This window comes from Acomys minous, assembly GCF_964271855.1.
Source record: "Acomys minous genome assembly, chromosome: 3".
NCBI lineage: Eukaryota > Metazoa > Chordata > Mammalia > Rodentia > Muridae > Acomys > Acomys minous.
In genome coordinates this window covers 83,479,398-83,505,437 of record NC_140485.1, presented here as the reverse complement: position 1 = coordinate 83,505,437, position 26,040 = coordinate 83,479,398, and the positions used below count along the sequence as shown (strand labels likewise).

The window sequence follows — 26,040 nt, the reverse complement described above, 5'->3', positions numbered from 1 at the left end:
TACATTTTCCAACTTGACTTGAAATAACCTTTTTTAAAGGGTCACAAGATCCTGGGATCAAATTCCTGTGCTTTGAATTTGTATCTGTAACAAAGAAATTTAAGTAATAAATACAAAATGCTTTTAAATCAGATAAAATCTGCACAAAGTAGAACAGAACCTATAAATAAGCAGTAAGATGGTCCACCATGTACACAAAATCCATCCTCTCCACAGCCATGTTCTTCACCTCCTGAAAAAAGAGTAAATGACATCATCGAAACCCTGCTGGGGCTGGGGCTGGGGCTGGGCTCCATGGAGGCAGGTGCCTGTAATCCTAGCACTCAGCAGGCAGAGAGAGGAGGACCAGAAATTCAAATTTGGGGCTGGAGAGATGTCTTAGGTTAAGAGTACTGGCTGCTACTCCAGACAAGGCTCAATTCCCAGCATCCACGTGGTGACTAACAACCATCTGTAACTCCAGCTCCACAGGACAGAAAGCCTCCCCTGGCTTCCATGGGTCCCAGGCATGTCAGTGATAAGGAAACATTACATGCAAGCAAAACTCCCATAAACATAAAATGAAAAAGTCACCTTTGGCTAATAGCAATTTTGAGGCTCGCTAGGAATACATGAACCCCTGCAGGCTGACGACCTAGGTCTGTAATCCCAGAGATCCAGGCCAAGGCAAGAGACTAACATAATCAAGACACACTGAGCTACACAGCCAGCCCAAGCCACTCAGTGAGGCTCTACTTGAAAACAACAGCACAGTGTTTGTCCTACGTGCACATGGGCCCTGGGTTTCACCCCAGTACCATAACGATCATGGCCGGTGCAGGGAGATGAGCTTCAGTGCTGACTACATTAAGTTCCAGCTTCTCCCGAGAGTCAAGCTGCAGGTGCTTTGATAATCAGGCAAAGGTGTGGTCTACCTAGACTAACCTTATCCTCAATTAGAATCCAAAGTGAGGCTCTGCTACCCCCATTACATTGCACTGAATTGGGTGTTTATCAGATGATGCTCCAGGGCACCTCCATGGTCCCACTCTCAGTCAGAGAGGCAGGAACACAACCTACGGAGTCACTGCATGCCACACATTTCATGGGAAGGAAAACAGCCACCACTGTCCCCGTGGGACTGAAAGTGAGCAGGGACCTACTGTTGCAGTTTCTCAAGCTCCTCAGCCTCCTGCTCTGCTGCACTTTTGCACGTCACAGGCCTTGCACGGTATTTGGTTTGCAGTACGGGAGTCTGGGGATCTCGGTTCATCTTGGTCGCAGATCTGGAGGGTAACAAGTCTGTAAAACAAAATTGCAGACATCTGCTTAGTTCCCCAAGATCCAGGTCACGTGGAAGTGCTGAGTCAACTAGATAGAAATGGATGAACCAGAGAACCTGGCTTTGTAGGATCAACTCAGCTTATGCCAATCAACGTGACAAATGTTCCCTCCCTTCCTCCTTTTTTTTTTTCCAGACAGGGTTTCTGTGTAGCCTTTGCTGCATTGGACTCACTCAGTAGACTAGACTGGCCTCGAACTCACAGTGATCCACCTGCCTCTGCCTCCCAAGTGCTGGAATTAAAGGCGTGCGCCACCACCACCCAGCTCTCTATCACTCTCACTGAAGGATAGTTTTTAGACAAATTCTTCTGCCATCTCTGCACTCTGTCTGAAGGGCCCTTGCCACTCCACAGCCCTTTCCATTGACAACAGCAACTGTTTTACTTCTTGTTCACTATGTTTTTATTACCAGACCTTTACTGAGTATCTCCCAACTTTATGAGTTTCACAAAAAACATCTGTATCAAAGCATCCAGGCCACCACACACAGCAAGTGAGATGGAAATGTCAGCATGGTGGATCACATCTGCAGTCCGAGCATTTAGGAAGCTGAGGCAGAAGGATCAGTTTATGGCCAGTTTATACTACATTTCAACTTCCAAAGCGACCTCACTATAGAACTACACCAAAGAGAGGAAGAAAAAAAAAAAAAAGGAAAGACAGATAGTCGACTGGGGAAAGTTAGAGAAAGTCAAGAGGCAGACAGAGAGAAAACAACCATGCCAACACATCATTAGAGCAGTAGTTCTCAGCCTTCCTAACGCTGTGACCCTTTAATACAGTCCTCACGTCATGGTGACCCCAACCATAAATTTATTTTTGTTGCTACTTCATAACTGTAATTTTGCTACTCTTACGAATTGTAATGTGTTTTCCAATGGTCTTAGGTGAACCCAGTGAAAGGGCCGTTTGACCCCAAAAGGGGTCCCAAGGGTTAGAACCACTGATTTAGAGCATTACAAACACTCACAGGAGGTATTGGTTTCCCTGGTCAATAACAACCTTATCAATTTTCATAATTACTTAGAACAAATCTAATTCATTCACTGGCTTCTCTTTTTAAACAGAGTCTGATCATGAAGTCTTGGCTAGGTGAGAACTTAATTCCATGAGGATTAAAAAATTCACTATGTTCATAATATAAAATATTAGAATATAATAGCAATATTAAAAAACCGTATTTAAGTAGGGCGCGGTAGCACACACCTTTAATCCCAGAACTCAGGAGGCAGAGGCAGGCAGATCTTTGTAAGTTCCAGGCCAGCCTGGTCTACAAAGTGAATCCAGGACAGCCAAGGCTACACAGAGAAACCCTGTCTCAAAAAAAGAAGAAAAAGAAAAAAGGAAACAGAAAGAAACCAAACCTGTGTCCTCTGTAAAAGCAGCAGGCACCGCACTTGAGAACCTGAGGCAAGAGAACTAACTCACATTTGAAGTCATCCTGGGCTACAAAATGAGACTCTGTCTCCAACAATTAAAAACACCCTGTCTCAGCCAGGCTTGGTAGGTCACACCTGAAATCCCAGCTCTCAGGGAGACAGAGACAGGTGGATCCACAAAGCAAGTCCAGACAGCCAAGGCTACACAGAGAAACCCTGTTGGGGTTGGGGGGTGGGGTGGGGTGGGGGAATCACCCAGTCTCTGCTCAAAGTGGGAGCAAATTAACAAATATGTATCAGTTATCCCTTGAGAACTCCCATCCTCTTTGCTAAAGGCTGACAAAACATATGAAGAAAACCAAAGTAGGGTTGGGGATGTAGCTCAGTGAGAAAATAAACAGGAGAGGAGGAGGGCCAGGACACAGAGCAAAGTAACTGCTAAAGCAAGATGGTTTCACAGCACTGCCTCACCGCAGCAACAAATACTAGGATGTCAAAACATGAACGTCTCTTGAAGCTGGTGGGATATCGCACAGGTCAAAGCTAAGGGCAGCTGGTTAAGGGAGACCCCATGAACGGTGGGAACAAGATCCTTCCTGCACCCTTTAACCACGATTGAGTTTCTGTCAACAGGTTTCACTGAAGGGGGGAAAAGGCAGACGCAGACGCATCAAGCACACCCCCTTAGCGAAATCAAGCTGCCAAGCAAGAGAATTAGCTTCATATTTCAAAAGTATCTGAAACTACCACATTACAGACTACTGAAAAAACTACAAATATTCTCAGGAATATAGTATTATTTAGCAGTCGGGCTTGGTGATGCACACCCTTAATCCCATCACTCAGGAGGCAGAGACAGGCAGATCTCACATCTCTGAGTTCGACGCCAGTCCGGTCTACAAAGTGAATCCAGGACAGCCAAGGCTACACAGAGAAACCCTGTCTCAAAAAAAGAAGAAAAAAAAAAAAGCAAACAGAAAGAAACCAAACCTGTGTCCTCTGTAAAAGCAGCAGGCACCGCACTTGAGAACCTGAGGCAAGAGAACTAACTCACATTTGAAGTCATCCTGGGCTACAAAATGAGACTCTGTCTCCAACAATTAAAAACACCCTGTCTCAGCCAGGCTTGGTAGGTCACACCTGTAATCCCAGCTCTCAGGGAGACAGAGACAGGTGGATCCACAAAGCAAGTCCAGACAGCCAAGGCTACACAGAGAAACCCTGTTGGGGTTGGGGGGTGGGGTGGGGTGGGGGAATCACCCAGTCTCTGCTCAAAGTGGGAGCAAATTAACAAATATGTATCAGTTATCCCTTGAGAACTCCCATCCTCTTTGCTAAAGGCTGACAAAACATATGAAGAAAACCAAAAGTAGGGTTGGGGATGTAGCTCAGTGAGAAAATAAACAGGAGAGGAGGAGGGCCAGGACACAGAGCAAAGTAACTGCTAAAGCAAGATGGTTTCACAGCACTGCCTCACCGCAAACAACAAATACTAGGATGTCAAAACAGCAAACATGAACGTCTCTTGAAGCTGGTGGGATACCGCACAGGTCAAAGCTAAGGGCAGCTGGTTAAGGGAGACCCCATGAACGGTGGGAACAAGATCCTTCCTGCACCCCTTAACCACGATTGAGTTTCTGTCAACAGGTTTCACTGAAGGGGGGAAAAGGCAGACGCAGACGCATCAAGCACACCCCCTTAGCGAAATCAAGCTGCCAAGCAAGAGAATTAGCTTCATATTTCAAAAGTATCTGAAACTACCACATTACAGACTACTGAAAAAACTACAAATATTCTCAGGAATATAGTATTATTTAGCAGTCGGGCTTGGTGATGCACACCCTTAATCCCATCACTCAGGAGGCAGAGACAGGCAGATCTCACATCTCTGAGTTCGACGCCAGTCCGGTCTACAAAGTGAATCCAGGACAGCCAAGGCTACACAGAGAAACCCTGTCTCAAAAAAAGAAGAAAAAAAAAAGCAAACAGAAAGAAACCAAACCTGTGTCCTCTGTAAAAGCAGCAGGCACCGCACTTGAGAACCTGAGGCAAGAGAACTAACTCACATTTGAAGTCATCCTGGGCTACAAAATGAGACTCTGTCTCCAACAATTAAAAACACCCTGTCTCAGCCAGGCTTGGTAGGTCACACCTGTAATCCCAGCTCTCAGGGAGACAGAGACAGGTGGATCCACAAAGCAAGTCCAGACAGCCAAGGCTACACAGAGAAACCCTGTTGGGGTGGGGGTGGGGGTGGGGGGGGAATCACCCAGTCTCTGCTCAAAGTGGGAGCAAATTAACAAATATGTATCAGTTATCCCTTGAGAACTCCCATCCTCTTTGCTAAAGGCTGACAAAACATATGAAGAAAACCAAAGTAGGGTTGGGGATGTAGCTCAGTGAGAAAATAAACAGGAGAGGAGGAGGGCCAGGACACAGAGCAAAGTAACTGCTAAAGCAAGATGGTTTCACAGCACTGCCTCTGAGGCTGGACAGGAGTATTTCCTGATACAGTTCCCTTAGCATTCAGAGAAGAGCAGTCATTTGATGGAATGGATTGGTTCTGAAGATTTTCCTTTTCTGTCTCTTTATAGTAAGTGTTCTCAACTATGAGAGACCAAAAACCTAGTCAGACTTCTATAGAAGTGTACTAAAATATTCACTAATTAAAAGCTTAGCTAGGTGGTGGTGATGCAAGTCATTAATCCTAGCACTCAGGAGGCAGAGGAGTTCAAGGCCAGCCTGTTATACAGAGTAAGTTCCAGGACAGCCAGGGTTTTGCAGAGAAACCCTGTCTCAAAAAGAAAAAAAAGGTTAAATGGTAGGGCTAGAGCGATACTCAACAGTTAAAACCACTAGCTGCTCTTCCAGACACCTGGCTTACATTTCCAGCACCCACATGACGACTCATAACTGTCTGTAACTTAGGTTCCAAGCAAGCTGACATCTTCTTCTGGCTTTTGCAGGCAGGATGTACAATACCCAGAGACATAAAATAAAATTTAAAAAATTGAAAAGTTTAAATGGAGTTCCCCTGTAGCAGGGGACAGTGTCTCTCCAGACACCATAAGATATCAGATTGAACGTACAGAGCCACATCTACATTATCTCTTCTCATGCTTTTGTCAGTGGGTTTCCTGTAGGTCCCATGCAAAACCATACTCCAGGCTATTGCCACTGCTCTTAGCTCTGAGCCCTGCGCCACCCCCCCCCCCAGCCCCCTGAACTTGACACTAAGACCCTGAAGACACCACACACTTGAGTCATAGAACATGGAGAAAATCGAGCTGGTATCAACCTGGGAGCCCCAACCCTACTGGCTGGCTTTCCCAGTGCTGAAGGGGAAGCAGTGTGAACCCTGCCAGCTGCAGTAACAATGGCCCTGGCAAGACACGCCCACCACTGCAACAGTGACAGAAATGTTAGGAGAATAACCAGCCACTTTCTGATTGCACTTAAAGCCCATCCAGAAAATGGAATTCATACCTGGCACCATTAGCAGGTCCAAAAACCTGTGGCTAGGGAGGCTTGGGGAGAGCCTACCACTACTACTATTCTGCTAAGTGGACATAGTATTTAACTGCCCCCTAGGTACTTGTCTTTACACCCATAGGTTAATGCCTCATCCAAAACTCAGAGAAGCTTCTTTTTTGCAATAGATGGCAATTAGCAGAGACTCAGAACTGGTCTTGTGTAGAGAACAAGAGATTGTAGACTGTTCAGATCTAAACGGGGCCTCACACCACTGCCTCTAAGGCTCAGGGATCAACACAGAATAAGGAGTAAGAGCCAGAGGCAGTGGAAGACTACAGTGAGACCACATCTGTGCAGATAGGACAGAGCAGCTGCACACATGAACTCTTAGTAGCTAGGATTTTATGCACCAGACCAAGACCAAGATCAAGCCAGACGAAGCCTCAGCATGGAGGAAGAAGTGGGTCATGAAGTCCACCCCTGGCAGCCGACAGCTGCCAGGAGGGGGATCGTCACTTTTCTTCAGGGCTGCTCCAGTAGATGACCCTACACTGACACACACAATGGCAGCACGAATAGATTCAGTAGTTTAAAAAGAAAACATAAAGCCCACGCCTCTAATCCCAGCCCTTGGGAGGCAGAGGCAGGCGGATCTCTGTGAGTTCGAGGCCAGCCTGGTCTACAAAGAGAGTCCAGGACAGCCGGGGATACACAAAGGAACCCTGTCTTGAACCCCCCCCCTAAAAAGGAAGAAATTTTGTTTTTAAAACTCATAAACTAAGGACTAGAATGCAGCCCAGTAGTAAAGCATTTGCCCACCATTCTCAAAGCCCTACATTAAATCACCAGCATAGCAAAAAGTAAAAAGAAAAAAAAACAACAACAGCTTAAAAAAAAACAGCAAATAAATAAAGGCACATAAAAAAGTACAGTCAGATATGGTGGTGCCTACAGTCTTAGCATGTGAGAGTATAGGAAACAGGGCAAGTCTGCGGACAGTCGGAGCCTCACACAGAACCTTGTCTCAGGAAAGCCATGGTTTGTTACTACATTCACCATGAACTGAAGTCATCCATTTCACTAACAAACCAAAATGACAGTCTCTGGGACTTGCAGCTCTAGTCGCCACCAGCTTCCCTCAAAGCTCCCCTGTAAGCTTTTCTCCTTACCTGCCTTCAAAGGTGTGCCAGAGCCTTGCTGAAGCGTGGCTGTCCTCAGGGAAGCTTTGCCCTGAAAAGGCTCTCCAATTCCATTCCTCCCGAGAAACCTGTTCTCCAGGTTGGCCTTCTCGTCTGTGAAACAACCAGTCAGGAAGCAAAGCAAAGGAGAATCACATATTAAAATGGGGAGTAGAGTCCCTTTCCAGCACGGTTAGCAAAACCACAGTCTAGCACTGTGCATTATAGGTCAGGAACAGACTGCAAAATCTATCCCGAAGACTTGCAACACCTAGTGTCTTACAGAGAAGGAAAGTTGCAGATTCTGTACCATTGTTAAGACACAGGGAGGGCCACACAGACATTAGCTGGCCTTATCTACCATGTAAACACATCGTGCTGCCCTTGAAGAATTTTGGCCACCAGGAACTGCAAGAGCACAAGGGACAGTTTATATTCATAGAGTGTGGGGTGTTTGAGAGTGGAGAAGAGCAACGTTTTCTCAGCAAGTTTTATCCTGGGCTCTGCTGTGACTAAAGCTGGTACAAAAACAATCTGTCCCCACAGCAGCACACTGTCAGGCTGGGGGAGCACAGCACCCCTGAACAACTACACTACTCACAGTCGATTCTGATAATAACCTTGTGAAAAGCTGAAAGAAAACAAGAAAAAGTACACTACACCTAAGATGGTTTTCTAAGTTCAGAATTATTATTTTTTTCCTTCCAGACTCTGTATGGAATCACACTGATATGCTAACGGCTCCTTTCTGTGGATATTAGGGCATAAAGAAAACTTGTTAAAAGAAACCTTCAGACAGCCGGCGGTACCTTTGGGCTGCAGTGCTGTGCGGCATGGACAGACCTCTCTGGGACAGCAGGCCCTCTGATCTACCCTTCCTTCAACAGAGCCCTCTCTCGAGAGTAACACTCAACTCCTTTCCCAAGAAACTACCAGACACTGTCTCATTTGGACACTGTATTTTAAGTGCAGCTACAATGGTCATTTTGTTCTTACCACATATTAATGTTAATGTCTCTTAATGAAGGTGGAGACAAGAAAAAGGATAAGATGAAGAAGCCTCATCAGACACTGGATTCACTTATCCCAAGGTTATGTCAGAGTAACACCTACAAGGTGGGCGCTGGCGAGATGGCTCCTGCAAAAGAACCATTCACCAAAGACAACACAAAAATCCGTATTTTTTGGAATTATCTTTTTTCCCTTCTGTTTCTGTGGAACTGTATTGTAATCTTAAATTATGAGTAAAGATGATGTTTCCATCTTGTTATAAAAAAAAAAGAAAGAAAGAACGAAAGAAAGAAAAACTAGGGGCTGGAGAGGTGGCTCAGAGATTAAGAGCACTGGCTGCTCTTCCAAAGGTCCTGTGTTCAATTCCCAGCAACCACATGGTGGCTCACAACCATCTATAATGAGATCTGGTGCCCTCTTCTGGTGTTCAGGCTCAATGCAAGCAGAATACTGTATGAATAATAAATAAATCTTAGAGAAAGAAAGAAAGAAAGAAAGAAAGAAAGAAAGAAAGAAAGAAAGAAAAAGTAGCTGAGCAGTGGTGGTATGCACCGTTAATCCCAGCCCTTAGGAGGCAGACACAGGCAAATCTCTGTGAGTTCTAGGACCAGCCTGATCTACAAAGAGAGTCTAGGACAGCCAAGGTTACATCCTTGTTCATTGCTGCTGTCTCAAAAAACAAACAAACAAACAAACAAAACCAAGAAAGAAAGGATGGCTAGGAGTGGTGGCGCATGCCTTTAATCCTAGCACTCTGGAGACAGAGGCAGGTGGATCTCTGTGAGTTCAAGGCCAGCCCTGGTGTAGAAAACGTGTCCAGGAAAACCAAGACTACAAGAGAAACTCTGTCTTGGGGAAGAAAGAAGGAAAAAAAGAAAGAAAGAAAGAAAGAAAGAAAGAAAGAAAGAAAGAAAGAGGAAGGAAGGGAAGGAAGGAAGGAAGAAAAAAAAATCAAGAAAGAAAAGTTTAGCCTGGTTGCTCACAGCTGTTAACACAGCGCTTCTGAGCCTGAGGCGGAGAGACGGCCCAGAGCTCTAGGCCAGTCTGGGCTACGGTCTGAAACCTTGTCTCAAAAAACCTAATTTCAAATATGAACAGACTTCTGTGGTTCGAAAGTTAGCTGTTTTCTATTAAATCATGGGTGAGAAGGTGTGGAAAAGAATGTGTAGTCCAGGTACATTTTTGCAGTATCTTGTTTTTTAATTTGTTTGGTTTTACTAATTTATTTTTATGTGTGTGGGTATTTCGCCCACATATGTGTCTGTGCACCATGTGCATGCTTGCGGCCTGCGGGGTTCTGAGGAGGAGACTGGATTCTCTGAGACTGGAGCCATAGACAGCTGTGAGCTGCCAGAGCTGGTTTGGGAAACAGAGTCAGTGCTGCTACCTGCTGAGCCGTCCTTCCAGCCCTTCTTCTGCTCGTGACATGGCCTCCGCGACAGGACCAACCCTTCACATGACAGAGAAACAGCAGCACAGCAGCACGTGCCTTTAACCACAGTGCTTTGGGCAGGCACAGTCAGCTGATCTTTGAATTCAAAAGAGCAAGTTCCAGGGTTGCCAGGGCTACACACAGGGAAACCCAATCCTGAAACACTGGGGGCGGGGGAAAGCAGAGAAAGTAGCCACTTACCAAACCATGAGTCTACATTTTCAGTCTCTTGTTCAGCATCCAAAGATAAAAAATTGATAAAGTCAGTGGGAGCATCGAAAGAGTAAGTAGTTGTGACTTGTGACATTGCTCCACTAGTGCAGGAGAACAGGCTCTTCCCAGGATTCGAACACTCTACTCAATAGATCGCCCTCTGAGGAAAGAAATAGTTACACAAATTAGGTTTCCACATAAATATTAAGTATTGATCCCTACCAAGTACTTCAGTTTTATATTTCCAATTTAGAAAATCATCTAGGGCAGGGCATGGCAGGTGCATGTCTGTAATCCCAGCACTCAGGAGGCAGAAGCAAGCAGATCTCTGTGAGTTCAACATGACCCTGGCCTAGAGTGAGCTCCAGGTTAGCCAGAACTACACAGAGAAACCCTATCTCAAGAAACAAAACAGAGGGCTGGAGAGATGGCTCAGAGGTTAAGAGCACTGCCTGCTCTTCCAAAGGTCCTGAGTTCAATTCCCAGCAACCACATGGTGGCTTACAACCATCTATAGTGAAATCTGGTATAGTGAAATCTGTTCTTCCGAAGGTCCCGAGTTCAATTCCCAGCAACCACATGGTGGCTCACAACCACCTGTAATGAGATCTGGGGCCTTCCTGTGGTCGGCAGGCACATGTGTGGGCAGAATACTGTGTAAATAATAAATAAATCTTTAAAAAAAAAACAAAAAAACAGAGGGCTGGAGAGATCGCTCAGAGGTTAAGAGCACTGCCTGCTCTTCCAAAGGTCCTGAGTTCAATTCCCAGCAACCACATGGTGGCTTACAACCATCTATAGTGAAATCTGGTACCCTCTTCTAGTATGCAGGCATATATGAAGGTGAAACACTGTATACTTAAATAAATAAATCTTTTAAAAAAAACAAAACAGAGGTGCGGGGGAGGTCATCTGGTAAATCCATGGCTTTTTTTCAAATCAACCTATTAAAGTTAGTTGTCTGGGAGGTTGCTTTAGATTTTGGAATGAGAAAAAAAGAGCTAGTGAGATGGCTCAGTGGGTAAAAGTACCTGCCACCAAGTCTTATAACCTAGTTTGATCTCTAAAAGCCACATGGTGGCAAGAGAGAAAACTGACTCCTCTAAGCTGTCCTCTGACCCCCATACATACGCTGAGGCATGCATGCACACCCACACAGATAAATAAAGGCACAAACTTTTTCCTCTTCTTTTTTTTTTCCCCCTGAGACTGGGTTTCTCTGTGTCACTCTGGCTGTCCTGGACTCACTTTGTAGACCAGGCTGGGCTCAAACTCACGGTGATGCGCCTGCCTCTGCCTTGGAGTGCTGAGATTAAAGGCAGCTGCTCGGCTTAAAGAAAAGGCTAAGTTAGATGAGTACCTACAATATGCCCTCCAGTACTGGGTGCCGCATTCATTATTAATTTTCCCTCAATCTGTCATTTTCTTATTTCTAAGCTTTCCTCCACCTTTGTATGCACGCTCTGCCTAATAACCTAATTTCTAGAACACATCATTAACTTTTACACCTATCAATATTTACCCAAGTTCAACTAAATCTGTAAATACTTACTATGCAAGTGTCCACCCGTTACATATAAATAATTCCTCGCCACAGTGTTGGCCGTGTTCCCTCTAGAACAGTGAGCGCCCACCTTTGTATCAGCTAACTCCATAATCACTTCTCTTGGCAGACTGCAGGTTCTCAAGACAAAAGCCAGTCTCAAAGTTGTGCATATCAGTGTGCTTAGCAGAGTATCTTACGCATACAGGGTGAGACACAGTTTTGCCAAGTATAGGTTTTGATTCCTTAGAAATATTTTAGGAAAATTCTCTTCCTAGGCTACAGGTGTAGCTCAGTGGTGAAAAGCAAATTTAGTACACATGAGAATGTGAGTTTGATCTCTAACATCGAGGGGGAGAAGAAAAGAAAACAAAACAAAAAACTTCTTAGGCACCTTTGAACAAAAGCACTTCATACACATCGAAGCCACAACATGCAGAATAAGCAAAAGGCAGGAACAAGTCAGAAATACAAGCCAAGCCCCTCTGCCAACAAACCCGCATTCCACTGTGTGCAGCAAACCTAGTGAGTTTAACACACATGGCTCCACCCTGCTCTAGCTCTATCTAGGTAACAAAATAGCTGAAGCAGTCTAAGTAGCCTCAAGGCCATGCTCACTGACAAGTAATTGCCTAGCCTGTTTGTCCTAGAAAGCACCCTGTGACAGGCGTCCGGCACAATGCCTGCAATCCTCAGCACTCAAAGATAGAGACAGGAAAACTCTACACAAGCTAGAGGCCAGCTTGGTCTACACAGCAAGGTCCAGGCCAGCTATGGCTAACATAGCAAGACCCTGTCTCAAGAAAAGAAAAAGGGAGTCTCTCTTGAAAGATAACAATAATGTTTGTATAAAAGTTATCTCTTCTCGGGCTGGAGAGGTGGCTCAGAGGTTAAGAGCACTGCCTGTGTCGCGAGCAGAGAGTTTACACTCAGAATCCGGAACAAAAGAGTCAGGCCAAGAGCAAGTGGTACGATTTAGCAAGAGAGGTTTATTAGCAATACAAAGGCAACTACAACAAAAGGCAGCGGCTAAGGCTCCAAGGCCAAGCCACCAATACCATTTCATTACACCTTAAAACTATCTTAATTCTAATAGGAGTAGCATTTAGCATCTTATAATATCAATGTTCTGGGAGCTTATGCCATTAGGGTATACGACCTGATATCGCGAAGTTCTGCCGAACAGGTTCGCTGCTGCGACTTGAATCAGTTCTCGGGTTGTTATCTGACAGCATGTCTGTCCGCTCCGTCCGGGGGGAAGCGCCCCGTTGGCTGGCAGCATTTCAAGTGATCATGGTGGCAGCGAGAGAGAGAGAGAGAGAGAGAGAGAGAGAGAGAGAGAGAGAGAGAGAGAGAGAGAGAGAGAGAGAGAGAGAGCTAGCGAGCGAAGAGCGCTGGCTGCTTCTTCTCAGGGTTTTTATACTTACTTTAACCTTACCCTCTCTAATTCACACATCTACCTTTCTGCGGCACTCTTATCACCAACTTGCAGTCCTGGCTGCTCCTAGGTCAGAACTTACTACTAAGGTTTTATCTATCACTCACACATCTGGTCAGACGTCAGCTTTTTGGGCTGTCAGCTATTTTCTACGCTGGGCTTTGAAACAAGCCGTGACATGTAGCTGCTTCCTACACTGGGCTTTGAAACAAGCCCTGACATGTTTATTACAGCCTGCTCTTCCAAAGGTCCCAAGATCAATTCCCAGCAACCACATGGTGGCTCACAACCACCTATAATGAGATCTGGTGCCCTCTTCTGGTGTGCAGGGGACATGCAAGCAAAAAACTGTATACTTAATAAATAAATCTTTTGTTGTTGTTGTTGTTTTTGTTTTCTGAGACAGTATTTCTCTGTGCAGCCTTGACTGTCCTGGACTCACTTTGTAGACCAGGCTGGCCTTGAACTCACAGCAATACGCCTGCCTCTGCCTCCTGAGTGCTGGAATTAAAGGCGTGTGCCATCACGCCCAGCCTAATAAATCTTTTTTTTTTTTAAAACGCTATCCCTTCTCTTAGAATAGATGAGGTGGCTCAGTGTAAAGGCTTTTGCTACAACTCCTGAGAACCTGTGTGCACTCCGTTCCTGGTACCTATGAAAGGAGAGACCTGACCCCTGGGGGCTATTCTACCTTCATGTGGGTTGTGCCGCATACACTCACACAAACACAAGTAAATTTTTTTCAAACTTTAAGCTGAGTGTGCTGATGCATTCCTTTAATCACACCACAGAAGATAGAAGCAGGTCGTCTCTATGAGTTTGAGTCCAACCTGGTCTACTTAATGAGTGCCAGAGCTATATAGTAAATCCTTGTCTGTCTGTCTGTCTGTCTGTCTGTCTCTCTCTTTCTCTCTCTCTCTCTCTCACACACACACACCCCTACCTTTCTCTAAATGCCTATAAAGGTAAATTTTATGGCCGGGTGGTGGTGGTGCACGCCTTTAATCACAGCACTCGGGAGGGAGAGGCAGGTACACTTCTGTAAGTTTGAAGCCAGCCCGGTCTACACAGTGAGTTCCAGAACAGCCAGAACTATATAGAAAAACCCTGGGGATGGGGCGGGGGTAAACAAAACCAACCTTCTAGAAGAAATTCTTATTATAGCTAATATTCAATATTCTGTATTTGTTTGTTTGTTTGTTTTTTGAGACAGGGTTTCTCTGTGTAGCCTTGGCTGTCTTGAACTGCCCCTCACCCCCCAACACGCACACAAGGCTGAAGTCAGTGGGAGCCCCATCTCACAAGCAGCAGAGAGCTAGGATCCACCCTCTGGGAGCCCCCGAAGATACCCACACCCACGCACATGCTCTTCTCAAGATACTTTAGGGTTACACACTTTGTCAGTTCCAGTGACATTAAAAGAAAAACATTACCAAGAAGAGACTTGATACCCTATGAGCATATACAGGGGGAGGAAGTCCCCCTCAGTCACAGCCATAGGGGAGGAGAGGGAGGGAGGAATGGGAGGATACAAGAGAGGGGATAACCATTGAGATGTAATATGAATAAATTAATAAAATAAAAATTTAAAAAATTAAAATAAAAAAAAAAGAAAGAAAAACACCCCACTGGTCTGTCACGTGACTTGTTGGGAGGACCTGTGGAAAGGCATCTGTGCCCCATCATCCTTCCAGTCAGTCTTACTGAAGAGACAAACACCCACTCAAGGAACTCAGCAACAGGAACCACTGGACAGGGAAACTCCCTAGGGCACGGGGGAGGCAGGAAAGCGTGCTCAACCTGAGGGTTTCTGATTAGCTTGGGCACTTAGGGTCACATGAGAGAGTAGCTGGCAGCTCTCCGGGAACCTGAGTCAGGATCAGCAGGTCTTTTCCCTGGCACAGTAGTCCCCACAGTTAGGTATGCAACCCCCTCCAATGGAGGCCTTATGAAAACACAGGAGCCTGGGCCCATACCAAGGGTGTCTGATTCACTGGGCTCACAATGAGGATGGTGAGTTTGCACTTCTAGCTCTGGGTGATGGGCATTCTGTGGCTTCATGGAGAAAGTCCTCAGGCCAAGAAGATACTGAGCCTCCCCCTCCCTTTTCCGGGAAGCCTGTGGCAGCGGACAACAGTGTCGGTTCCTGGAAGGAACCACAGCCACTCACCTCACCGTCCAGCCATGCTAACTGCTTCCTGCATTGGTCTCCCATCACCTCCCTACAAACTTTAAAAAAGAGGGAAAGGCCAATGTGCAAATACAAGGAAGCCGAGAGCAGTCCCAACGAAGCTCAGGGAGCCACCAAGACAGTGGGACAGCTTGCCACCCACTCAGCTCATGCCTGTCCCCAGCTCCTCTCACTTGTGTGAATTCTCGTGAGCCTTCTCCTGGTTTCCTTAGTTGGCTGCTAACTAGAGGCCACTGAGCCTGCCCCGGCAGGCTGTTCACCAAAGGGTTAGCATCAGGGGCTTCTGGCCTCTGCTGGTGGCACATGTCGATTGACTCAGGTATGGTCACGGCCACAGAAGCTAACAGCTGCCATCCGTGCCCACAGTGCTCGGGGTCACTTCAGAGCTGAGAAACGTTCCTCCTTGAAGGGGGACGGAAAGGCCCAGTTGGGACACATCGTTCCAACATTTTCCTCCTCATTGTCATCTTTTCTTTTTGAGACAGAGACTTTAGCCAAGCTTGTTTCAAGCTTGCTACAGCCCAAAGATGACCTTGAACTTCTGCTTCTCCTGGTCCCCGCGTCCCCAGTGCTGGGATTACAGGCATTTGTCACCATGCCTGGCTTAATACAGAGGCTGGGAATTGAACCTAGGGCTTTGTGCATGCTAGGCAAGTACCCTACCAACTGAACTACACCCTGAACTTCTACTGCTTCAACTGAGATGACATTGAAGTCTGGAGAACTCAAATGTAACGCTCAAGGCCATGAGGCCAAAGGAGCAACCCCCAATTCCCTAGCGTTAGGTTGATTTAACTATTCCGTGTTCTTCCTGGACTTTGTACAAGGATACTAAGCAACTGGGCCCCTCGGCCACCTATGCCATAAAAAGCAAAGTGCAGTGGGAAGAAATAAAAAGGAGAAAGATGAGGTGTCAGTTTTACTGTGATATCCTAAATCACCACCGACAGAAGGACCACTTCAAAAAAAAAAATCACATTTTGGATGGAGCAGGGATAGCTTTATGGAGTCTGTTAATAATTGAACATTCCGTGCAGTCTTTAACCAGTTCCAAGGTCAAGAGAAACATCAGAAAATATGTGTGTGTGTCAGAGGACAACATTATTCAGGGATTAGTCCCCTGGAGCGATCTGGGCTAGATTTCCGCTTCCAGAACAACCCTTGGAAAGTCCTCCACAAGATCGCACCCTGGCCTCCAACACGTGGGAAAGCAGGGCTGGGGCTGGAGGGGTTCCTGAGATCAGCAGCGGGCAAGAGAAGGACACAAGCATGAACGTGGCCAGTGGCGGCTAAGGAGATCACCATGGGAAACTGGGAAGTTGGTTAAGATGAAAGGAGCCTCAGGCATTGTCCTGGCTCAGCTTTACTTGACAGAGGTAGAGACTCTGAAAGGAGGAATGATGCATTCAAGGTTGTCACTTGTCAAGAACAGAAGGGACATTATAATCTCCCTCCCACACTTTCACATCACAGCCCCCGGGTAAGGAAGACTAAGAACTTTCTCCTTTCAAATCTGACCTGAAGGCTTCGGGCCAACAGGACCAGTGTGAACATCAACTTGAAAATAGGAGTCACAAGGGTTTAAAACACAGCTAAAATTATTTCCAGGAAGGCTCATCTAAGTGCCAATACATTTTTTTGTTTTGTTTTTGCTGGGCATGAATGTCAGTTAGACTGACACATTAGCTCAAAGCAGCTTTCTACACACACACACACACACAATATATATATATAAATTGCAAATAAGTACGCATGCCAGAATAACATTACTGCCTGTGCTTTGTCAGTTATGTGTACAGGTACATGTGGGTGCATGTACATGTGTGTGAAGGCCAGGTGCCAATGTCAGGTGTCCTCAGTCACTCTCCGCCTTATTGAGCTCCAGGATCTGCCTGTCTCCCTCGGTATCTGGCTTTTTCCACAAGTGCTGGGGCAGATTCAGGTCTCAGGATTGGAGAACGAGCTCATTACCATTTTCCCTTATCCCTATCTGCAGCTTTTATGGGAAACTGTGTTTTTGTGTATGCACACGGGCACACATATTTGTGTGTGTCTGGGAGCATGTGTGTGTATGTGAAGGCCAGAGGACAATGGTGGGTATTGTTCCTTGGGGCACTCTTTACCTTATTATTTTTTAAAGGATCTCTTTTTTCTATCCTTTTAAAAGTACTATTATATTTATTTACTTATTGTGTATGTATGTGTACCGTCGCATATGTCGAGCAAGACCTAAGAATACATTGGGGAAGTGTGTTCCCTCTTTCTACCATGGGGGTCCCTGGAATTGAACTCAGGTCATAAGGCTTGGCAGCAGGCACCTTTACCCACTAAGCCTTCTGCTAAGTCCAGCCCCACCACTTTACTTACTTATTTATTTATTTGAGACACAGTCTTACTGACCTAGAACTCACCAGTTAGGCTAGGCTGGCTGGCCTGCAAGCCCCAGAAATCTGCTTGCCTACACCTCCTCAACACCCCAATTATAAGGGTTCACAACTGCACTTGGCTTATTTCCCATGGCTTCTGGGGATTGAACTCAAGAGCCCATGCTTGCAAGGCAAGTAGCTTACCAAGTATGCTATCGGCAGCCCATTCCCTTTGGAGGGCTTCCCTCCCTCCCCTCTTCCCTCCCTCCCCCCGCTGACTCCCTACCCCCCTCATCTTATATTTTACTTACAAGGTAAACTGGCAGGTGGTTAGAAAAGATTAAAGTTGATATAGACATGACATATTAAGGGGAGGCAAATGGGGCAATACTGTCTATAAATAGAGCCCAGAACAACCCTTCCCAAAGCAAACATTTTCACCAGGGAGAAACAAACTCAGAAGGATGGAGTCGTGTGCTGCTGTTAGAATTGGTATTTATAAAGTGTGCGTGTGTAGTATAAAGGAGCCGGGGGAGGGAGGCATGGGGAGACTTTATACTACACAGAAACAGACTCAAGATGCCGTGGGAGTACAGCAGCTCTGTGCAGTGGCTGACAGGAAGTCAGCAGGAGCCTGGAGAATCCTCTCCCCTGACCAAGCATGTTAAGCAGTGTGGCCCCACACTGCTCCTCACGTTTACTGTTTAGTAGCCTGGCATGCTGAGAGCCTCTCTGACCTTTGCTCCTGAAAGAAGACCCGAGAATGCTGCTGAAACCCAAACAAGCTGGCCAATGGCCCTTGGCCACAGTTCTTGGCATGTTCACACACCTGCCCACAGTGCTGGGAATGGCAGCTCCTTAGTAAATCCAGGGTCTGCCCATCAGGAAGGGCTTGTATTCCCTGTCCAGTCTTTTCCCCCCCTAAGAAGAAAAAGGCAATTGGTGCCTCCAAGCTGGCATCTTTCCTGAGAAGCCTAAATCTCCTCCAGCCTGCCTGACCCTGCAACCACAAGTTCTCAAAGTGAACGGCAGTATCTGTACACTGCTTTCAGGGAGCCTAGGACCACAACCTACAAGTTATGGCTTGACCCGAGCTCAGCTTCTGTCATGCAAGGCAGTAAAGAGCAAATCCCACCAGCCCGTTTGCAATGTCAGCAATGACCACCACCCCCCCCCCCCGAGAGAGAGAGAGAGAGAGAGAGAGAGAGAGAGAGAGCGAGAGAGAGAGAGAGAGAGAGTTCCTAGACAGTGGGTATGTAAGAAGGCAGAGAAAATAAGGGGCCCATGCCTTTACACATCTTTTCTGTAGCAACTGCATTGGCTTTAACTTAGTAACAAATTGTCCTGGAATTCTTGGCCTTGGAGCAAACATGTCAGCTCCTTGGTTACACCTTCGTCACTGCTCAAAGTACTACACACTTTAACCTTCCTGCTCTTTCCATAGGCCTGGGTTTGTCCTGTCTCCAGGAAACTTTATATGTTGCCTAAAATGAGCATCCCAGCAGGCTGTGAGGCCGCAGCCAGCTCGGGCTTCAGAGTGTTGCCCAGCTCCTAGGGAGCCACCACACCACCAGACTGAAACTCAGCCCCGGCAGAAACAGGAGCCTAGCCACGTGGCTCACAGCTTTTTTAACTGCTACTGTCAGCATTGAGAAACTTCCCCCAGAGGCTTCTACGAAATTGAAAAGAGTAATGCTGGAGGTGGCCCGGAGGTACGCACCAGTAATCCTAGACCTTGGGAGGTTAAGGCAGGATCATGAGTTCAAGGCCAGCCTGAGCTACACAGTGAGGTCAAAAAGCAGGTTAAATTTTGTCGCGAGCAGCCTTCGCCGATAAAGGAGACGCGGCAACTCAGGATTCTTCCGACAGCGATTTTATTGTACAGCTCTTTGCAGACAGATGGAGAAGGACCTCTTCCCCAAAAAACCCGAGGCTTATATAGGGAATTCAGGGGCGTATAGGGACGTGTCCTCTTATCATTGGTGCTCTAGAGAATACCCAATTAGCATATCGTCCGAGTAAGCAGGTTATGTAAGGATGACGTAATTGCGCATGCGCACTGGCCGCAAGGGCTTCCGTGAAGAACCAGGAAACAGGAAACCAGCGTCATCTTGTAATGGCGGAGCGGCTCCCGACAAAATTTCTCTAACAGGAAACGAAGGTGCAAGCAGGCTGTCCAGCTAATAATGAGCAAGTCCCTGAGGCTCAACAAAGCCAAGCCAAGAACAGCCGCTGACCTGCCCCTGGGCTTCCTGACAGCCACCTTGCTAGATTCCCATGAGCCTTCATGCTCCGGAAGCCAGGACAAGCTCAGGGTAGGGCAGGCGTTCCGCCACTCAAAGCCACAGGCAGTGAAAAGAGTAAGGAGCAGAGGATGCGATGTGTATATAAGGCCGGGGAGGAGTACAAGAAACCAGGCACCCCTGAGCAGATGGGTTACCTTGCTACCTTCACAGCTTTGAACCATATGCACAGCATGTAGAGGCTTTCTAAACTAAAAAATTTTAAATTAATGCAGTAAACCTGGAGGTACACACATTTAATCCCAGCACTTGGGAGGCAGAAGCAGGCATATGTCTGAGTTGAAGGCCAGCCTGGTCTGCAGAGCAAGTTCAAGGACGGCCAGGGCTATAAATAAAGGCCCTGTCTTAAAAAATAAAAACAAAAATTAATGCAGTATAACTTAATTTACACACACACACACACACACACACACACACACACACACACACGGGACTGAATGCAATGCTTGATCGCTGAATGCTCACACAAAAACACTTCAATCACACAGCTTATTTCTAAAGAACAGGAGGTGAAGAAAGACAGCTACGTGGCTATGCAGCATGTATTAGTATTTTGTGGACAAAGAGCAGTCCTACTGTTGCACTTATTTTAAAACAAGATAACCCGCCTTGAAAAGCAGTAGCTTCAGTTCCAAGCGCTGTGCTCCTCGGTACTGAGCTGTGGGTTGAGTCACAGCCCATCTCACTGTACAATTGTGTGTATTCAGTCTCCTCTCTGAAATGCTATAGCAAGCAACACCGACCCCAAGCTGCCCGCCCCTCAGCTCTATTTCCCAGGGACAGAAAACTCCATGGAAAAGAACCTGAAAGGAATCAAACAGCAACCAAAATGGTAGCCAACCTACAGAGCAAAGCCAGGCAGTGGGCAGAAGGAAGGCTGAAGGTACAAGTATAGGACGGGAAGCCACAGCGCAGGTGTGACTGTCAGGAGATGCACTCCCCAAACTGTGCAATTTCAGCAACCCAGAGTCAAATGGTGGGGATTTTACAAAATTGTCCAGCAAAATGTTAGTTAGCCAGGTTTCCTAGTAAAGTCCAGTAAATTATTTTTTTCAAGTTTATATTACAAAATATGTGTTTAGATATAAACTAGAGAGATAAAAGGCATGAAGACAGCAACGAACAGGAAACTCGGGCTGCGGCTCTGGCTCCTTTGCTGCGGCGTTGACTGCTTTGCAGAGGACAGGAGTTGTTCCTGTAAATCCATCCCCACAGCGATCCGACACCTCCAGCCCACGCAGGCACCTTCACTCACACACACAACTAAAATTACAATGTCTTTTTTTTTTTTTAACAAAAGTTAAAATTCAGTGGAAAGGAGCAGGGTGTGGCGGCGCACACCTTTAATCCCAGCACTGGGGAGGCAGAGGCAGGTGGATCACTGTGAGTTCGAGGCCAGCCTGGTTTACAAAGTGAGTCCAGGACAGCCAAGACTACACAGGAAAACCTTGTCTCGAAAAACAAAACAAAACAAAATTCAGTGGAAAGTATGCACGTGTATAAAATGCCCAAATGTAGAAAATTTTATTTACTTTTCTTGAAACAGGGTCTCACCTTGGCCTTGAACTCAGAGATGGAGCTGAGTCTGCCTGGGTGCTGGGGTTAAAGGCACGCACCACCAAGCCCAGCTGAAAACGTATGAAGTTTCATCTCTGGGTATGTTCTTTGTTCAGAAAAACTTCCAAGTTACCTTGGAAAGACAAAACTGTCTAGGATACAGCCTGAAGGGATGAGGAAACAAGATGGGCGGGGCCTCTCCACCTCCCTCAGAATGCCCAGGTGGCGGCACTGGTGCTCACTTGCAAAAGTTATTTATATCCCTGTGAGCAGCCAGGTCACCCCAATAAACCAACCAGTCCTTTTAGGATCATGGGGACGTGCCTGATGTGCTACCCCCGGTAGCTGACACAGCAGTTGGAACTGCAGAAGGCAGGCCTGGAGAATGGATCAAGACGTTTGGAGTGAAAATACCAAGCGGCCAGAAACAAACGAAAGATCCAAGTATTGACAACAAAATCCCCAGGACTGGGGTAAAACTGGATCTTCTGCACCCCAAGGATGAGCCCTGTTCTGTTCAGCTTCCTCTCCACATCCAATCTGCTAGCAGCAGAGTGCACTCAGAGGGCTGGAGGATGGCTCTGGCAAGGAAGCTCACGTGTGCGCAGCTCCAGCTCCAAGGGATCTTTGGTCTCTCAGGGCACCCGCACTACACATTCAAACAAAAGCACTCGAAAAGCCAGGCACTGCTTTGGGAGGTTGTACAATTTAGACCAGTGAGGCTCAGCTTGGGTACATAAGCCAACAGGGACAGGCCCTCGAAGGTTATAGACCAGGCTTAACTGCCAGTCCGAATTGTGCTATTTGTCACAGACTGAACTGTGTCACCTCACCATCGGGAGGATGCACTGCATTCCCAGAAAATAGCGAGCCCAAATAAAATCTTGTGACCTTTTAAAAAAAGGTTATTTCAAGTCAGGTTGGAAAATGTAGGCTGAGCCTTTCTATCGTCAGCAGCAAGAGTACAGACCGGGCTTCAGCAGCGCCTCTGTACGCTGTCTGGGTCCATGCAGTTGTCTTCCTTAGTGCCATAAGGAGGGTCCCTGCCTCACAGAACAAAGAACGAATCCCACAGCCTGGGGCTGCTTCTCATTTGTACTGTGACTAAAACCATAGACTTTATTTTATGGTTAAAATACATATATAGAAGGGGTGGTGGTGGGAGACCAGGTGGAAAGTGAAAGCTGTGCCAGAACAAAACCCGAAATTCTAGTGTCTGAAAGAAGTGCGATTAAAGCCTAAGTGAGTTGTGTGTCATACAAAGTCTCTGTGTAAAGTGATTTTTAAAAAACCCGGCATTCCCCAGCTCTCAGGCACGTTGCCACATACGCGTCTGAGAAAGGTTCTCTCTCATGTGACACAGAGAGCAGCTTCTACTGGAATCGAGTGGAGAATTTGGGAGACACAGGGACGGTCAGGGGAAGTTCACTCGATTTCACCTCCACTGCTGGGTACTTGCGGATTGGGTTTGCCTTGTGCACCTGCAGTGAAAGAAAAGCAAAGTCACCACTTCGGTGGATGCCACAGACCGATGTGCTCAGTCTTTCCTTTTGTCTTTTAGAGGAAAATGGTTGGAAAGGTTTATAGATCCCAATTACAAATTTAAGGGGAAGAAGGGCACAGTAAAATGGAGAAGTGTGATGCCCAAACAGGTTTCTACTGTTGCTCACTGGGCCCCTCACTAAGAATGTCAAACTTATCCCCAGCATAACTTACTAGGGAGAAACAGGGCCTTGCTCAACTGTAGCAGACAAAAGCTACAAGTTAAAATTTTGTGCCAGAGGCTAGAGAGATGGCTCAGCGGATAAGAGCCCTGACTGCTCCTCCAGAGGACCCAGGTTCAATTCTCACCACCTACATGGTGGCTCACAACTCTGTAACTCCAGCCCCAGGGCATGTGGCCCCTCCTCTGATGTGAGGGCATTAGGTACACTCAAGCAAAGCACTCATATGCATAAAATAATACATCTTTAAAAAGTTAAAAATAAATGTTTTTTTTTTTGAGACAGGGTTTCTCTGTGTAGCCTTGGCTATCCTAGATTCACTTTGCACACAAGGCTGGCCTCGAACCCACAGTTATCGCCTACCTCTGCCTCCCTGAGTGCTGGGATTAAAGGAATGTGCCACTATGCCTAGCTTAAATAATAATTTCTTTTTAAAATGGGATCTGACACCATTTTCTGGTTCCCATGGGCACTGCATGCACGTGGTACACAGACATGTATGCACTCAAAATGCTCATATCTAAAAAAACAAAAATTTTAAAATATTTTTTAAAATAGCCAGAGTGAAATTTTAAGCTTGTTTGATTGACGTTTAGTACTCAACAAAATCACAGACCAAAACAAAAGGCAAAAGCAATTATCAAGAAGGGCTGCTGGGAAGCAGGTGCCGCCCATCCTTCTGAAGAGTGTAAGATTAGCCCTAGAGCGAGCCGACCTAACACAGTGATAATCAGCACTGATTAACTGTGCTGTAGGGTACTGCCACTGGCCTACACTGAGGACAGCTGTAAGACACAGATTTAAACTGGGAACAAACTCAATAGGCAGGTACCTGGGCAGAAAATAACCACGGACAAACGGCGGCTGATTTTTGAAGTGAACCTATGAGACATTGCACTGTTTGCTCACTCACACCCCCTGTCAGTGCAGATGCAGAATAGATCGTCCCAGCCCCACCAGAAACCAGAATAGAGACAACAGGGCTGTGCGCGCGCATGCAGCCCGGTCAGTTACCAGCTCTCTGCGAAGCCTGGCTAGCTCCTCCTTCTGCTGCTCCTCCTGTTGTTGCCTCGCTTCCTCCAACTGCTGCATTTTCCAGGCCTCCATTTCAGCCATTTTCTTTTTCCACTCCTGCCGTTCCTTGGCTCTCTTCTCAGTGGCCAGCTGAAAAGATTCCTGATCTAGAGAACCAGAAAGGTTCTCTGAGTACAGAAACAAAGACAATATTGACGCATGTGCTGTACTCATAAGGCCCTAGGAGTAGGCCAACCCGAAAGACATGGCTAGCAACCAGAAGCTGCCGAGGAGGAAGATGGAGCGAGGCCGCGCCACAGACTCAGAATGCTGAGAAGTCGGAAAGGCCTCTGGAAATCATTTAGTCTAAGAGCCCCGGGTGGTGGGGCAGCTACACTCTCCTACACAGGGACTTGGAGTCAGAAGGAAGAGTCCCAATCTCCTGCCACACTGCCCAACGGCACCATCCCTCATCCACTTGCTCCCCGTTGGGTGTGGTCAGCTGCATCGGCCTCGGTTCCTGTTCTATCAGTCTGCCCCACAGACTTAACACAAAGGGAGCTAGGGGTCCAGCAAAGGCAACAAAAGACTGGGCCTGAGGGAGGAAAGCTACCATGCCCTCAGATAAAGCATCTCTTGTTGACACAGCGCCGTTCTCCCCTAGCTGAGTCCTAAGTACGTCCCCGCAAAGCGTGGCACTCTGTCCCACCCGCACGAGCACACAGAACACTACCAGCAGCTGACTTCTTCTCTTTCTTGGGAACAAAGGGCTCTTGGAAGATGACGGTGTTTGGGTGAGCCTTGAAGCAAGCTGCTTTCTTCTGCTGCTTCAGCTCTTCCTCCAGCTGTTAGAAGAAAGTCTGTCAGCCAGCCACACACAGTGTGTCATGGCTACTGCAGCCACGACACACATCCTGGACTGCCTGCCTGAGAAGACGGCACTCTGCATCCGCTACTTCTTACAAACGAGTAGTTAGCCTCCGAGGCTCCATTACATCCTGCTTACTTTTGTTTTGAGGTTAAACAGAACAGTGATGGTGGCAAAGTTAGATGCCAATTATACCAACCTATAACCAATCATTTGTCTCTGATCACCTATTATGGGCGACTATAATACATCCCATGTTGAAAAACCAGCCTATTTTATTGAGAACCAATTCTCCCATCCTGTTTCCTACCAAAGCACTAACTTAACCAGGTGAGACCCTACAGAAACTCCTGACTGAGAAGGAGTCTCACAGTCCCCAGCTGACTGCTAAAGCAGGCATGAACAAACTTCAGCCTGCTGCCCAAATGCATCTTGAATTACGAATAGGCTTTACATGCCCAAAGGGTCAACTATGCATACAGGGGCAAAGGAGGGGAATGCCCGACAGACGTCCTATGTAACCTATAAAACCTAAAATAACTATTAGCTGACCTTTTACATAAAACTGATGTGACTCCTGGTTTACATAGAATATATTAAAATAATCAAATCTGTCATCCCAGATGATTTCAGTATAGAATCTACCTAAAGGCCCGCCCACTCACCTACCCACGCCCTCAACCAACCAGCCAACCAGCTGCTCCCCATTCCTACCTGGCATTTCCACATCTTGGCCTTGTAGGCTCCTCTTTTGTCTGTCTCCAAGGAGAAAGGCACAGCCTGAGTCACATTCTTTACCTTTCTCTCTGGCAGGTTAACAGTGTCAAAATAGGGCAGAGGAAGTGCCTTGAACTTGGGCACCTAATGGAGCACATAAGAGTAAGAACAACATAAGGGCCTTTTATCAATGGACAGGAAACCTATCCCGCAGAGGATGTCAGATCCTGTTGACAGCTTCAGGGCCTCCCCACCTTCAAGTCTCTGAGTAACAGGAAACTATAAAGAACTCTTGCCAGACACAGCAAC

The 26,040-nt window shown here is 46.7% G+C and overlaps 3 protein-coding genes across 5 annotated transcripts in view; all 3 read right to left on the bottom strand.

Annotated features, from left to right (window-relative positions):
• Nucleotides 1–26,040, bottom strand: part of LOC311594388 (targeting protein for Xklp2-like) — a 69,213-nt gene that overhangs the window by 16,367 nt on the left and 26,806 nt on the right. For both annotated transcript variants that reach the window (XM_084776018.1, XM_084776017.1), the window contains exons 7-8: nucleotides 25,729–25,875; nucleotides 24,880–24,991 (exon numbers count right to left, since the gene is read on the bottom strand). In XM_084776018.1, coding sequence (XP_084632144.1) covers nucleotides 24,880–24,991; nucleotides 25,729–25,875 — 259 coding nt within the window. The remainder of the gene's footprint in view (nucleotides 1–24,879; nucleotides 24,992–25,728; nucleotides 25,876–26,040) is intronic.
• On the bottom strand, nucleotides 27–10,170 carry LOC311594412 (targeting protein for Xklp2-like). Its single transcript, XM_084776082.1, has 4 exons — nucleotides 9,999–10,170; nucleotides 7,346–7,468; nucleotides 1,143–1,281; nucleotides 27–84 (listed from the first exon to the last, which is right to left on the bottom strand). The coding sequence occupies exons 1-4, from the start codon at nucleotides 10,102–10,104 to the stop codon at nucleotides 42–44; spliced, it is 411 nt and encodes a 136-aa protein (XP_084632208.1). The 5' UTR covers nucleotides 10,105–10,170; the 3' UTR covers nucleotides 27–41.
• LOC311594408 (bcl-2-like protein 1) overlaps nucleotides 5,182–26,040 on the bottom strand; it is a 61,782-nt gene continuing 40,923 nt past the window's right edge. Inside the window, exon 4 of one of the 2 annotated variants that reach the window (XM_084776077.1) lies at nucleotides 5,182–5,309. The gene's annotated coding sequence lies outside the window, so the exon portion shown is untranslated. The remainder of the gene's footprint in view (nucleotides 5,310–26,040) is intronic. The other variant, XM_084776075.1, reaches the window with a different exon arrangement.

What these genes read in the sequence shown, in the direction of transcription:
- LOC311594412 (XM_084776082.1), bottom strand. Translation starts at nt 10,104, where the DNA reads ATGTCACAAGTCACAACTACTTACTCTTTCGATGCTCCCACTGACTTT. An exon ending in TGGCACACCTTTGAAGGCAG is followed by an intron (nt 1,282 to 7,345) that starts GTAAGGAGAAAA and finishes TTTGTTTTACAG; the next exon opens with ACTTGTTACCCTCCAGATCT. An exon ending in GAGCTTGAGAAACTGCAACA is followed by an intron (nt 85 to 1,142) that starts GTAGGTCCCTGC and finishes TCTTTGTTACAG; the next exon opens with ATACAAATTCAAAGCACAGG.